This window comes from Plasmodium sp. gorilla clade G2, assembly GCF_900097015.1.
Source record: "Plasmodium sp. gorilla clade G2 genome assembly, chromosome: 13".
Lineage (NCBI taxonomy): Eukaryota > Apicomplexa > Aconoidasida > Haemosporida > Plasmodiidae > Plasmodium > Plasmodium adleri (nom. inval.).
The window spans coordinates 2,104,245-2,118,261 of record NC_041705.1 but is presented as its reverse complement, the minus strand read 5'-3'; the positions used below and the strand labels follow the sequence as shown (position 1 = coordinate 2,118,261).

At 17.4% G+C, this 14,017-nt stretch overlaps 4 protein-coding genes across 4 annotated transcripts; 1 reads left to right on the top strand and 3 right to left on the bottom strand.

Annotated features, from left to right (window-relative positions):
* Positions 1-2,053: 2,053 nt before the first annotated feature.
* On the bottom strand, positions 2,054-3,397 carry PADL01_1355700 (DnaJ protein, putative; the record flags this gene model as incomplete). The annotated part of the gene is made up of 7 exons (XM_028684124.1): positions 2,054-2,078; positions 2,202-2,241; positions 2,353-2,402; positions 2,499-2,644; positions 2,769-2,926; positions 3,104-3,259; positions 3,376-3,397. The coding sequence occupies 7 exons, from the start codon at positions 3,395-3,397 to the stop codon at positions 2,054-2,056; spliced, it is 597 nt and encodes a 198-aa protein (XP_028540233.1).
* Positions 3,398-6,148: 2,751 nt separating this feature from the next.
* Positions 6,149-7,591, top strand: PADL01_1355600 (regulator of chromosome condensation, putative; the record flags this gene model as incomplete). Its single annotated transcript, XM_028684123.1, has 1 exon — positions 6,149-7,591. One exon carries the CDS (start codon positions 6,149-6,151, stop codon positions 7,589-7,591), a length of 1,443 nt encoding a protein of 480 aa, XP_028540232.1.
* A 921-nt stretch (positions 7,592-8,512) lies between these two features.
* On the bottom strand, positions 8,513-9,228 carry PADL01_1355500 (conserved Plasmodium protein, unknown function; the record flags this gene model as incomplete). The annotated part of the gene is made up of 2 exons (XM_028684122.1): positions 8,513-8,862; positions 8,991-9,228. The coding sequence occupies 2 exons, from the start codon at positions 9,226-9,228 to the stop codon at positions 8,513-8,515; spliced, it is 588 nt and encodes a 195-aa protein (XP_028540231.1).
* An 873-nt stretch (positions 9,229-10,101) lies between these two features.
* On the bottom strand, positions 10,102-13,113 carry PADL01_1355400 (phosphatase 2A regulatory subunit-related protein, putative; the record flags this gene model as incomplete). Its single annotated transcript, XM_028684121.1, has 1 exon — positions 10,102-13,113. One exon carries the CDS (start codon positions 13,111-13,113, stop codon positions 10,102-10,104), a length of 3,012 nt encoding a protein of 1,003 aa, XP_028540230.1.
* Between the last annotated feature and the right edge of the window lie 904 nt (positions 13,114-14,017).

Genomic DNA, 14,017 nt, shown 5'->3' with positions numbered 1-14,017 from the left:
TTTATTATTACATATAAATATAAATTCTACTTGTGGAAAAATATTTTGGTTTTTCTTTTTCATTCAGTACAGGTTTCAAATTCCCCTCTTTTATTAAATTTTATTTTATTTTATTTATTTTTACTTTTTCATTTTTCATTATATATATATATATATATATATATATGTTGAGCAGGACAACAAATTATTCATGTTATAAGATTCATACAGTTATAAAAAATATATAAACATATTCCATGACACTGTATACTTGTATATTGTGTGCATATATATAAAAACAACTTCATAAAAAACAAAAACAAAAAAAATATTATAATGTTCATAATATTGACTGTTACATATATTTGAGGATTCGAAATAACACAGTAACCAAAAAAAAAAATATATAAGAACATCAAAAATAAAAATATTATAAATGTCTTCTATTATTTTAATTGTAATAATTTATTTGTATAAGTATAATATTTATAACATAGACTATGAAAAAGGTTTTTTTTTTTTTTTTTTTCCTCAATATTTAAAAATTTTCACATATGCAAATATGTGCATACATGTGCACTTTTTCCCGTGGTTTCAATAATATCATAAAGTGGGTATATTGTATATATAAATATATACATATTATGTAGACATATTTGCTTATATTTAATAATTTTAAATTATATGTGTTTTTTATTTTGATAAACAGTATTCGTTACTAAAGGTTTTAAAAAATAAAAAAATCAACTTTATAGTAAAATATCTTTTTCTACATAAAATGATGTTACAAATATTATATATATATAAATTAATAATGTTTTTATTTCTTTATTAATTTTGTTTTTCTTCTTTGTTCATATTTTAAATATTGTAGTTTAATACAAATGTATATATATATATATATATATATATATATATATATATATATATATTATCACATTCTATATAATTTTATATACATATTTCTTAAATTTATAGAAACATAAAATTATGTAGAATATATATATATGTATATGTAGAAAGACTTATACATCCCCCATTTTTAATTCTATATGTAACGTTGTAATTTATTATTTATAAAATAAATTATTGTAAACAATATTAACAAAAGTATATATATATATATATATATATTTTCACTTATTTTATTATCATTATAATTTTACACTATTTTTTAATTCTTTTAATTTTTACTTTTTTTCTAAATCAAAATAGAAATAAAATTTGAAAAAAAAAAAAAAAATTACATTCCATTAATTTAATAATTTAGATAATTAAAAAAAAAATAATAAATAATAAAACATAAAATTATAAATAAACAGGAATAAGACAAAATGGTTATTATATATATATATATATATAATCAATAATGTTTCTATAAAATTAAACCATCATATATCTAGGTGTATATATTAATATATTTATATAATAAATAAATACACCATTTTAGCTATATAACTATTATATGCACATTTAAAAAAAATTATATAATAATATATAAATTAGAATACTATACATTTTATATGAATATACAAACATATGATGATTATATATACATATTTCATATAAGCATGTTACAAAGATATATTATATACAAAAAAATTAAAACATTATAATAATATTTATTAAAAAAAAGGAAAAAAAAAAAAAAAAGATAAAAAGAGACAATCATTGTTTATATTAAACATATAAGTGTATAACTAATATATGAAATTCAATATAAAATGATAATATATAAAAATGAATATGAAAATACGATACAAATTGGTATGTAATATTTATAAGAATTAATTAAAAAATAAAAAATATGTAAATAAATATATATATATATATATATATATATATATATATATATTTGATATCTATAAATATATTGTTAAAAAGAAAGGTTAAATAATATATAAATATTATATCAGTAAAAAAAAAAAAAAAAAAAAAAAAAAAAAAGAGGGATGATTACATAAATAAATATATATATATATATATATATATATATTTATTTATTTATTTATTTATTTATTTATTTATTTTAGATACTAAAAAGTTTATATATTATAATTTTATGATTAAGGAATTAGTATTTGTCAAATTCAGAAGCTCTATAAAAAAAAAAAAAAAAAGACAAAAAAAATATATATAAATGTTCATAATTCTTAAAAAAGTTATATGATCGCCCAACGTATAAATTTTTATTAAAAGAGAAATATATAATTATTATTTACCTGAATTTTCGTCCATGTATGTCTACTAAAAAAGCTCTGCCTGTTTAAAACAAAAATACATTATATATATATACATATTTTAAGACTATATGTAATAAATATCATAATGTAATATATTTTTCCTATAAAGGAATGAAAAAAATAAAATTACCATATGCATCGTATATTATTATAGGCTTTTCTTTAAAATGACTTTTCAATCTGTAGGAAAAAAAAGAAAAAAAAATGATAATTTTAAAAATCTATTTAATTATGTTGATACATTCAATATCATTTTTCTTTCATTTATAATATTACATATATTGTTTATAAACCACAAAGAGAAATAAAAAAGGGACGACGAATAGAGGAAATAATTTAAAAATTAAATTTACGTAAAAATATTCTCTTGGATATTTATTAAATATATCATAAGAATAACTGTAATTATTGTTTGAGTATCTCTAAAAAGAAAAAAAAAAAATATATACATATATATATATATATATATATATATATATTAATTATAAATATATATTTATATATATGTTCTTTTAATAATTTAAAATGTTATAATTTTTGGTTTACTCTATTTTGTTCCTTTCTTTCATTCTCTCTCATTCTATGAACTTCTTCATAAAATGCACGATGGAAATCACTAAAATCGTTCGTAAAACCTTGACCTCTTTTCATATCTTCAGATCTATAGCTTTTTGTGTAACTATTTTCATTGTAAAAAGATGAATCTACAAAAAAAAAAAAAAAAAAAAAAAAAAAAAAAAATCAAATATAAATGAACATATAGAAATATTCTTAAATATATATTTATGGATATTAAATAAAGTACAAGACCACAAAAAATACAAAAAAAAAAAAAAAAAAAAAGAAAAAAAAAACAGCATATATCTATTTATATATATTACTTGATGTGTCATTATTATATAATGCTTGATATGCTTCTTGAATTTGTTTAAATTTTGTTGTAGCATCTGGGCTTTTATTTAAATCAGGGTGATATAATTTAACTTTTTTTAAATAAGCTTCTCGTATTGTTTTTTTACAAGCATTTTGTGTAACACCTAAATAAAAATAATACAACCAAAAATGAAATAAATAATATTAATATATTATTATTCATATTTGATATTAAATATAAAAATATATATATATATATATATATATATATTTCATTTACCTAAAATTTTATAATAATTCATTTTTTAAGTGACATAAAATATTGTAAAATTATTCTTATATGTGTCCGCATATATTATAAACCATAATTCAAAAAAGCCAAATGATATATAAAACATATGAAATTATATAATTTCTACATCATTTTTTTTTTTTTTAAATATATAAAAGTTAAAAATGGTTCATCTGGTTATTACGTTTTATACTTATAATATTTATTATTATATATTTTAAAATAATACAAATATTCATTAACTCTGAATATTATATTTACATAAAAAAATAAATGTTTTCCTTTTGTATTTTTTAAAAACTTTTATAAAATTATCATAAATAATATTTTATAATTTTATTATATAGACACAAATACATATTTTGTCTCTTCACTTTTTTTTGTTTATATATAATTAACTTATTAAATATATATAATCATGTACTTAAATATTTTACATGCATATATAATAATAATATATAATGTTACATATATTTTCTAATAATTATAGAATAAATTTTTAAATATTTGTGTAACTGAATTATTTTTTCTTTTGTATTTTACTAATAATACTGTATTGTATAATTCATAATGTTATAAATATATATATATATATATATTATATATGTATGTATATATTTATTTAATTAATGTAGAATTAAATAAAGAAAAAAAATAAAAAATAAAAATAAATAAAATATTAAAATATTATTAAATACAAATTAAAATATAGATAAAAGAAAAAAAAAAAAAAAAAAAAAAAAAAAAGATTCTATTTATATTCTATACGCACATTACGTCATATATTTTAAAATGTTCTTTTAAAAAAAAAAATTATAATTTTTGTTAGCATAAATATAAATATATATATATAATACTAATAATATATATATATATATATATATATATATATATAATATATATATTATATACGCTGTGAAAATTGAAGGAAAATAATATTATATAAAATAAAAAAGGATATATTATTTAATATATTGTAATATAAACTTTATATATTTATTAAAAAAACAAAAAAATATATATAATAATATTTTCATTATTAATAAAAATGTGAAAATAATATTTTTGATTATGAAATGTAAATTTTTATTAAATATATATTTGTTGTGTTTATATTATTTTTTATTTGCATTTATTTTTGATATGTTATAACAATGAATTGAAGAAAAAATATATATTTAATTTTTTAATATATCAAATTACATAAAATATTTATATATTTATATTTTAAAAATCAAAATTAAATATTTTTATATTCTTTTTATGTATTATTTTTATTTTTTTTTTTTCAATTTATATCATATATATAAATATATGTATATATATATCATATATATATGATATTTTAGAAAAAAAATATAAAAATTACAGTTGATTTTGAGATATTTTATATACATATATTATATATATATTTTTTTAATATATTATATCTTTTCCATTATATGATTTTTCATTTATATATACATGTATATAGATTTATATTCTTCCCTTTTTTTTTTTTTTTTTTTTTTTTTTTGTGATATTTTATTATATTAAGGAATAATTTTTTTTCTTTTTTTTTTTTTTTAATATTATGTGTTGAATAGTATGAGCAAAATGTGTAGCAGATTGAATAAAGAATAGTAACCAATTAAAACATTGAACAATTTTTTATTCATATTTTTATAAATTTTACGATGTCAAGATGATAATGAATTGGTAGAATAAAATGGATCGAACAGAAATATTATAATTCATATAGAAAAAAGAACATAATAACAAAAACAAAAAAAAGGTTAACAAGAACATGATTGTTACATTATATATATCATCGTTCACTCTGGCTTTATAAATTCCTTAATTTATTTTTTCAGATGATGTTATATATATATATATATATATATATATTTATTTATTTATATATATATATATATATATTTATATATTATTATGTTATAGCTTATATTCTGCTTAAAACATTAAAACCAATATTAGGAACGACAAAATTTTTTAGTAGAATATTTTTTTGACAAAGTAGATACAAAAAAAAAAAAAAAAATAAAAATAAAAAAAATATAATAAGTTGAATAATAATAATATAGACTATTATAAATATAATGTATATATTTGTATTATAAATATTTATGTATATTTATATATTTTTTTTTATTATTTTTTTGTGTTTATATGCTAATAATTTGTGAAAGGAATATTAAAGAAATGTTCCTTTTTATGTGAATTAAATATATATATATATATATATATATATATATTAAATTTTATTATATTGTATAAAATTGCTTAGTTTATATTTTTATACATACATAATAAGAATATATTTTGTTTTTGTAGAGTGCATAAAGAATATATGTATAAATTAAAAGAAAAAAAAAAAAAAATTATTAGTGTGTAGTAATATGTATATGAATATATATATTTGAGGATAATATGATAATATATATATATATATATATATATACGTACAAATAATTTTTTATATAACTATATTATTATATTATTATATTATTATTATATTTCGTCCCGTTTTAAATTTTATTATAATTTATGATTATATTTTTTTTGTTTGTATAAATGTGTACCGATTGGTATATTTATTTATTTTTCTATGGACTGTTTTTTTTGTTTCATTTATAATATATCAATTTAAAAATATATATATATACCTATATATGTGGTGTATATAATTTTATTTATTTATTATTTTTTTTTTTTTTTTTATACTTTAATATTACACATATTAATTTAAAAAAAAAAAAAAAAAATGACAAATTTCTTTAAATTTAAAAAATCAAATGATGAAAATGTGACTCAACCCAAATTGGTAACAAAAGCTATCATATCTTCTGACTTTATAAAGAAATTACCAAAGTATGAAGATAAGAGAACCATAATATATTACTGGGGAAAAAGAGTTATAAATGAAAATGACGAAACACCAGAACACTTACCTACGATATATACAGAACTTAGTAATGTAAAGATAAAAGAAATTAGTTGTAACCGTACTTGTGCTTTATTTTTAAGTAATACAGGAAATATGTATTCTTTTGGAAAAGGGTTACATGGGGAACTAGGTCAAGGAACGATGGTCGTTTATAATGCACAACCATCATTAATTCCAACAGTAACAAATATAAAACAAATAGCATGTGGATATAATCATTCATTATGTTTATCTAATGATAATATATTATATGCTTGGGGTCATGGGAATTATAACGGATTAAAATGTAATTATGATAGATTTACCCCAACTATTTTAAATATATATGATTATGGTGATGTTATTGAAACTACATTAAATGCTTTGTCTCATTTAATTACGGATTATGAGAAATCCGAAAAGAAAAAAAAAACATGCACACAAATTTATGCTAAATATAATCAAAGTATAGCAGTTTGTGATAATAATAGTTCCATTTATTTATGGGGAGAAACATACAATAATTATTTAAAATATATTCCAACATTCTTTTATAAATTTCAATTAGATAATAAAATAAAACAAATCGCAATGGGTAAAAATTTTGCGGTTGTTTTACTTGTCAATGGAGAATTATATGGATGGGGTGATGGCACCTATGGAGAATTATGTAAAAGTTCATTTGATGATGAAGGTGGGTGTTATTTTATTTATCCTGAACCTTTAATCTTAAGAGATGCAAATAATAAGAAATTACCAAATATTAATAAGGTTAGTGCAGGAGCAAGACATGTATTATTAATAACAGAGGATGAACATGTTTGGTCTTTTGGAGATAAAATTTCAGGCCAATGTGGTATATCCGGATTTCAAAATATTGTTACAACACCAAAATTTGTTGAATTGAATGAAAATAATCAAAAAGCTAAAAAAATATTTTGTGGAGAAAGGCATTCTGCTTGCATAAATAAATTTAATCAACTTTATATGTGGGGACATTCAGCTCATCATAAATTAATTTTTACAGCTAGCTCAGATTTTCTATTAAATCAAAATGTTCAACCTGGTATTTCTATTCAATCAGGACTGAAACAAAAATTTAATAAAGCTACATTAATATATTCAATGTTACATCAAAAAGTTACAAATGCATATTTAGGTGATGACTTTACTATTGTAGTCGTTGGAGGAGAAACATTTGAAAAATGTAAACAAGGTGATCAACTTTCAGACAAAACCTTTTATTCAGTTCAAGAGGAAAATGCATTTATATCTATTTGATATAAATAAATATAAATATAATATAAGCAAAAAAAAAATGTTATATTTATAATAATTATATTATTATTATGTTTTATTTATTTATTTATTATTATTATTCTTTTTTTTCAATGTGTTAATTAAAATTAATGAAAAGTGAAAAAATAATATAAATTTAATTAAGAAGGATTTATTTTCTATAATTACGTAAAAAAAAAAAAAAAAAAAATGATATCTACATATCATTATATAGATATGTTTATTTTTATATTATTCATATTTATTTATATATATTATAATAATATTCTATTTTTAGTATATCTTTTGGAATAATTTTATTAGTATTTATGCGTTTAACGTATTTTTTTTTTTTTTTTTTTCTTTCTTTTTTTCTTTCTTTTTCTTTTTCTTCTTCTTTTTCTTCTTCTTTTTCTTTTTTTTTTTTTTTTTTTTTTTTTTGACATGAATAATTTATGAAGTATATATCTGTATTCCTTTATATTTTATATAATATATACATATGTGAATATATATATTTATATATTCATTAATTTATCAATTTGACTTATTTATTTCTCCCTTTTCCATTTTGTGATTATCTCCAAATGATCTATAAATATTTGTTCCTTACATGAGCTTTAAATTATAATAATTTTTTTTTTTTTTTTTTTTTTTCTTAACAAAATATAACATAATTTTAACAGTTATATGTTTATACATATATATATATATATATATAAATGTGTTTAAATTTTTGATAAGGTATATAATGTACTTGTTCATATATATATATATATATATATATATATAATATATAATTAAATTAATAAAAAATAACATTAATATAAAGATTAATTAAAAAAAGTCTAAAATATAAATATAACTATACAAATACATATAATATTCTATGGTCAGCTCATTGTGGTATATTTTCATAAAAAATTATATAATTATTTGATAGGATTGAACTTGAGCCTTAAAAGAAATAATAGAAATTAAGGTGAGAAAGGATTCGATATATGTCTCTACAAGTGAAAAACAATTAATCACGCTGTAATGTAATAATAATCCTTTCCCCATATAAGTTGCACATGTTTCCTTTATATGTCTTTCTTTTGATTCTACAATTTGTCCATATACATTGATACAAAAATATATAGAGTAAAGGTTAATAAATATCTTTACAATACATAACAGTATGGTTAAGCAGGTGGATACAATTATTTCATCTTCGCTAACTACTTCTTCGTCTTTTATCAACAAAAAGAAAAAATCAATAAGGAAACTGAAAACTTCAAAAAATTATTGAAAACAAGAAATAAAAGGAAAATAACAAATAATTAGTATATAATATATGCCAGAATATTACATATATATATATATATATATATTATACTATTTATTTGTTTTAAAAAAGTACTTATATTGATTGTGGTGAAAAATACTGTGGAAAAAATTTCAGCACACTCGTTTCGTACAATTATGGAGAAAAAAAAGGAAAATACCAATATATATAATATGAAGATATCAATATAAAAAAAAATTGCCCATATATGTCTAAGGGGGGTTTTATATAAAGGTGATGGGCCACTAAATTTTCTACGAAATATTGATCCATATATTTTTGAATACAAACCTGGAATTTTAAATATAGACATACTTATATTATTATATGAAATAATTTAATCAGCATATATATTTTGTTTAGGAAAATACAGTTTTATACATTTTGTATCATGATATAAAACACTTTATAATTACCAATGTTTTTTAAAATCATATTAATAAGTTAAATATTTATGTATATAATTAATCAATATTTTAATACTACATAATTTTTTTTTTTAACATTTATAATATACCAAACTGAATAAAAACAACAATGTATATATTATATAAATATAAAGTCGCTATAAATTAAAGATGTAATATTGCAAAAATATAACATATATATAATTTAAATGAAAAATAAGTATTTTCATAATAGTATAAAATTATTATAGTTATATATATTTAAAAACATTATTCGCATATACTGCTTTATCGGTCATATATTTTTGCAAATACCTTTTACAAATTAATAAAAGCTTATATTTTAACTTTATTATTAATTCATAAAAAAAAAAATGAAATAATAATAATAAAATTATAATAATAAATACAAAAATATATATATATATATATATATATATATATATAGGTCCACAAAAGTTTCATAAATGATACAAATGATTTATGAAATAGTGTAAAATATGTTAAATTTCACAAGTCTACAAATAATATGTTAATTATAATAACTATAAGAAATATAGATTTTTTTATTATATATTCCTATAAATATATATATATATATTTAGAGATGAATAATATTCATTAATAAAATTTAGAATTATATTTATTATTATTTACTTTATATAAAATATATAATGCAATAAATTCTTTTAAAAAAATAAGAAAAATATAAAATGTTAAATCTTTATAATTTATTTTTTAGATAATATTGATGATATATTTTGTAATAATTATGACAATTAATCCGAATCTAATATGTACAAATTTTTTGCATCATAATTATTATATTTATCATAATTATCATAAATATCATATTTATCATATCCATCATATTTATCATAATTATCATAATTATCATATTTATCATAATTATCGTAATTATCAAAATTTTCATCATAATAACTTTCATTTTCAATATAACATAATTCATCATATTTTGTTTTACAAAAAATTTCCCATGGAGTCCAACATGGAAATTCAGTTTCAATTTGAAGCTCCTTGTGTACATCTCTACTCTCCCATGCTAACAATTTTGATAAACTAACTAGACATCCAAAAAATTTGGAAGCATACTTTTTATTCTTTTTAAAATCTGATAGAGTAAAATTACCTTCAATAGATGGTTGGATAGCATCATTCATTTGACACATCCAATCTTCAAATTTAGGTTCTTCTAAATAATGTGATTTTAAACGTTCTGTTTGTATATGGAAAAAAACTTGAATTTCATGATCTCTTATTACACAATCTGCATCCAAGTCAATTAATTTGAACCAAAATTCTATTGAACGATTAGTTGTCATATCTTCATAATTCATTATAAAATATATCCAATCGTTCAAACACATATATTTTTGATTAGGACCTCCTAATTTCATAGAGATTCTGGACCATATTCTATTTACTATAAAATCATTTAATGAATGATTATCAAATCGATACAAATCATTATCATCTATCAACATATCTTTGCAACTACTAGTTTGACAAAAGGTACAATAATATACATAAAAATGAGAATAACTAAAATAATTTTTTATATGTTGTACTTTTACAGAATCATCTAAAAAACACCATATATGAGCTAAATCATGTTTTCTTAAATCATTCAAATATATTTTATTCGTATCATTAATATCAATATAATAATAAATACGAACAATAACAGATTCAATATATCTTTCTAGAAATTCTGTATGTTCTAATAAAAATTGTAATGATTTATTCCTTTTCAATATTTCTCTTATATATATATCAAAATCTTTAAATTCTATATAATTCTTATTTTCTTCTTTAATTGCATTAAAAAAATTAATTACAGAGCATTTTCTATATGGTACATCAATATGATCTCCTTTTTGGTTATTTTCTACAACATTAGCTATTTCATTTTCTCTCAAAATATCTCGATTGTCATTATTATTATTATGTACATTTATCATACCCTTAGATTCATATGAATTATTATAAAAATCTTTATTCTTTTTGTTAAACATAAATTTATATCTTTCATCATTATAAAAACTTGGATCCTTTTCTCCATCAATAAAACGTTTCGAAAAGAATTTTTTAAAATTTTCATATGTCACAAAATCAGTACTTGATTTTTCTACCCTAGAAAATAGGGTGTGACTCATATATCTCCCTATTTTCAAAAAATTTACTACTATTTCATTTTCAAAAGTATTTAAATCCATTTTATTATTACATTGATTAAACATCTTTTGGAGTTTAATATCTGTATCTTCATCTATTAACTCTCCAATGGTTATGGTCATTTTGGGTATAGATATATTATCCTTATTGTTATTTTTTATTTTATATTCATCCTTATGTAATTTGTTTGCATCATCAACATTTACATTATTATAATTATTTTTTACATTTTCTTCTATGTTTATATTATATTTCTTTAACTTGTTTTTATGTTCTTCTAATTCTTTAATCACCTTGTCCTTATCATCATTATATAAATTATAATCCTGATTATCATTATATAAACTCATATTTTTATAATTATTAGTATTATTTATATTAGAAGAACCATCTATTTTTGTGATATTTTCTTTAATATCTTGATGTTTTACAGAAGCTGATTGGACATAATATTCACATGTTTTATTATTTTCAGACAAGTCATTTTTTTTATCAAGAAAATTTATATTATTAAGCATCACCTTTTGATTAAAATCCTTGTCTATATTATTTATAAGATTATTTTTGTTTGTATATATGATATTATCATAATTATTTATATTATTATTATTTAATGTTTTATCAACTGTGTTATGCAAAGAATTTGTACTTTTATCTATGCTATCATCATTTTTATTAGATATATCATTCAATAAATTATCATATTGTAAATCATAAACAGATAATGAATTAATAGTTGATTCATTATCTTCAATTTTATTATTATTTAAATGATTAATAATAGATAAGCTTCTTTCTTCCAATTGCTTCTTTTTATTTTTTATATAATTAATTTTATTTGTTATACTATCAAGGATTTTTTGTTTATCTATTGAATGTTTTAAAAAAGGTGGTTGATCTTTATTATTACTGAATATATTTTCACATAAATTTATATTATTTTTAAGATTATCATTATTTCTCTTTTCCATATTATTATCATTACAATATGTTTCATCTATTTTTAAATTTACATTAACATTTGTTTCTTTCATTTCTTTATATTCATCTCCCAATATTTTTTTCAAAAAGTTTTGGCTATCCATTTCATCTGCATGTTCTTCTTTGGAACTAAAATTTACATTTTCTGATTCATTCATAGGATAATTTGAATATTGACTTTTGTTTTTATTTTTATTATAATATAAATTTTCAGTTTTATCATTTTCATTATATATATCAAACATCTTTTCATATTCCTTATCTGGTTTTAAATGGCTGTTTTCAAATTTTGTTTTTGTATGTAGAGAAGGTGGGATATCTGAATTAAACGAATGTCCAGAATTCAATCTTGCCATATGTAATTGAGTGTCTAACCACATATCCATTTCATTAGGATTTTCTTTTAATTTCATTTTTACATTTTGCATAAATAACCATATATCTTCATCCATTAAAAATTGACGCATTAATTCGCCTTGTAAAAACATACAAGCATTATATTTTAAGTCTCTCAAATCAGACTTCTCTGAGAAAGACCCAGAAGAAGATCTCATATTAACATTCATATTTTCATTATGAATTGAATTGTTTATAATGTATCTTTTTCTATTCATTTTTTTTTTTTTTTTTTTCTTATACTATATTCACTTACATATTAATATATAATATATTAATATATATATATTATAATGATTAAATTTATATATAATAAAATTACTTTTTTGTATTTTTATTTACAATGTGACAAAATTAAGTACACCTTTGTATAGGGGAAAAAAAAAAAAAAAAAAAAAGAAAGATAAAATAATAAATGCAAAAATATAATAAAGAATGCTTTATAATATATTTAAAATACAAAATTTTATAATATATATATATATATTTTTTTTCTATAATATATGTATACACTAATTTTGTGGCTTCTTATTCAAATCAGTAATATTCTTATGGTTCATAAAAGTAAATTTCTTCTATAAAATGTATACGAAGAAAATGTGTTAATTTTAATATTTATAATAAATCATTTTATTTTGTCCTTTAAATTATGATCCTACTAAAAATTAATATATATATATATATATGTATATATTTATAAATAAGAAAAAAAATTAGATAATAATTTAAAAAGAGAACTTTTCCTTTGGGAAAAATTTTTAAATACATAAAAAAAATATAAATTAAAACAAAAAAATATAATTATGTCATACAAAAAATCGTCTAATATTTATACATAGGTTCACTTATATATTTTGTTTTTTTTAAGCTTAATGTGAAATTTTTTTTTTTTTTTTTTTTTTTTTTTAATATTCAGAAGAAAGAAAAAATTCTTTATATATAAATATAAAATAATATATAACTTAATAATGATTGAATATAAAAAAAAACATTACATGCATAACATTAATATATTAATAAATTTATAAATTACAATGAAAATAAAATAAAAAAAAAAAAAAAAAAAAAAAAAAATGGAAAATACCAAATATATTAATAATTCTTATGTGTGTATAACAAAAT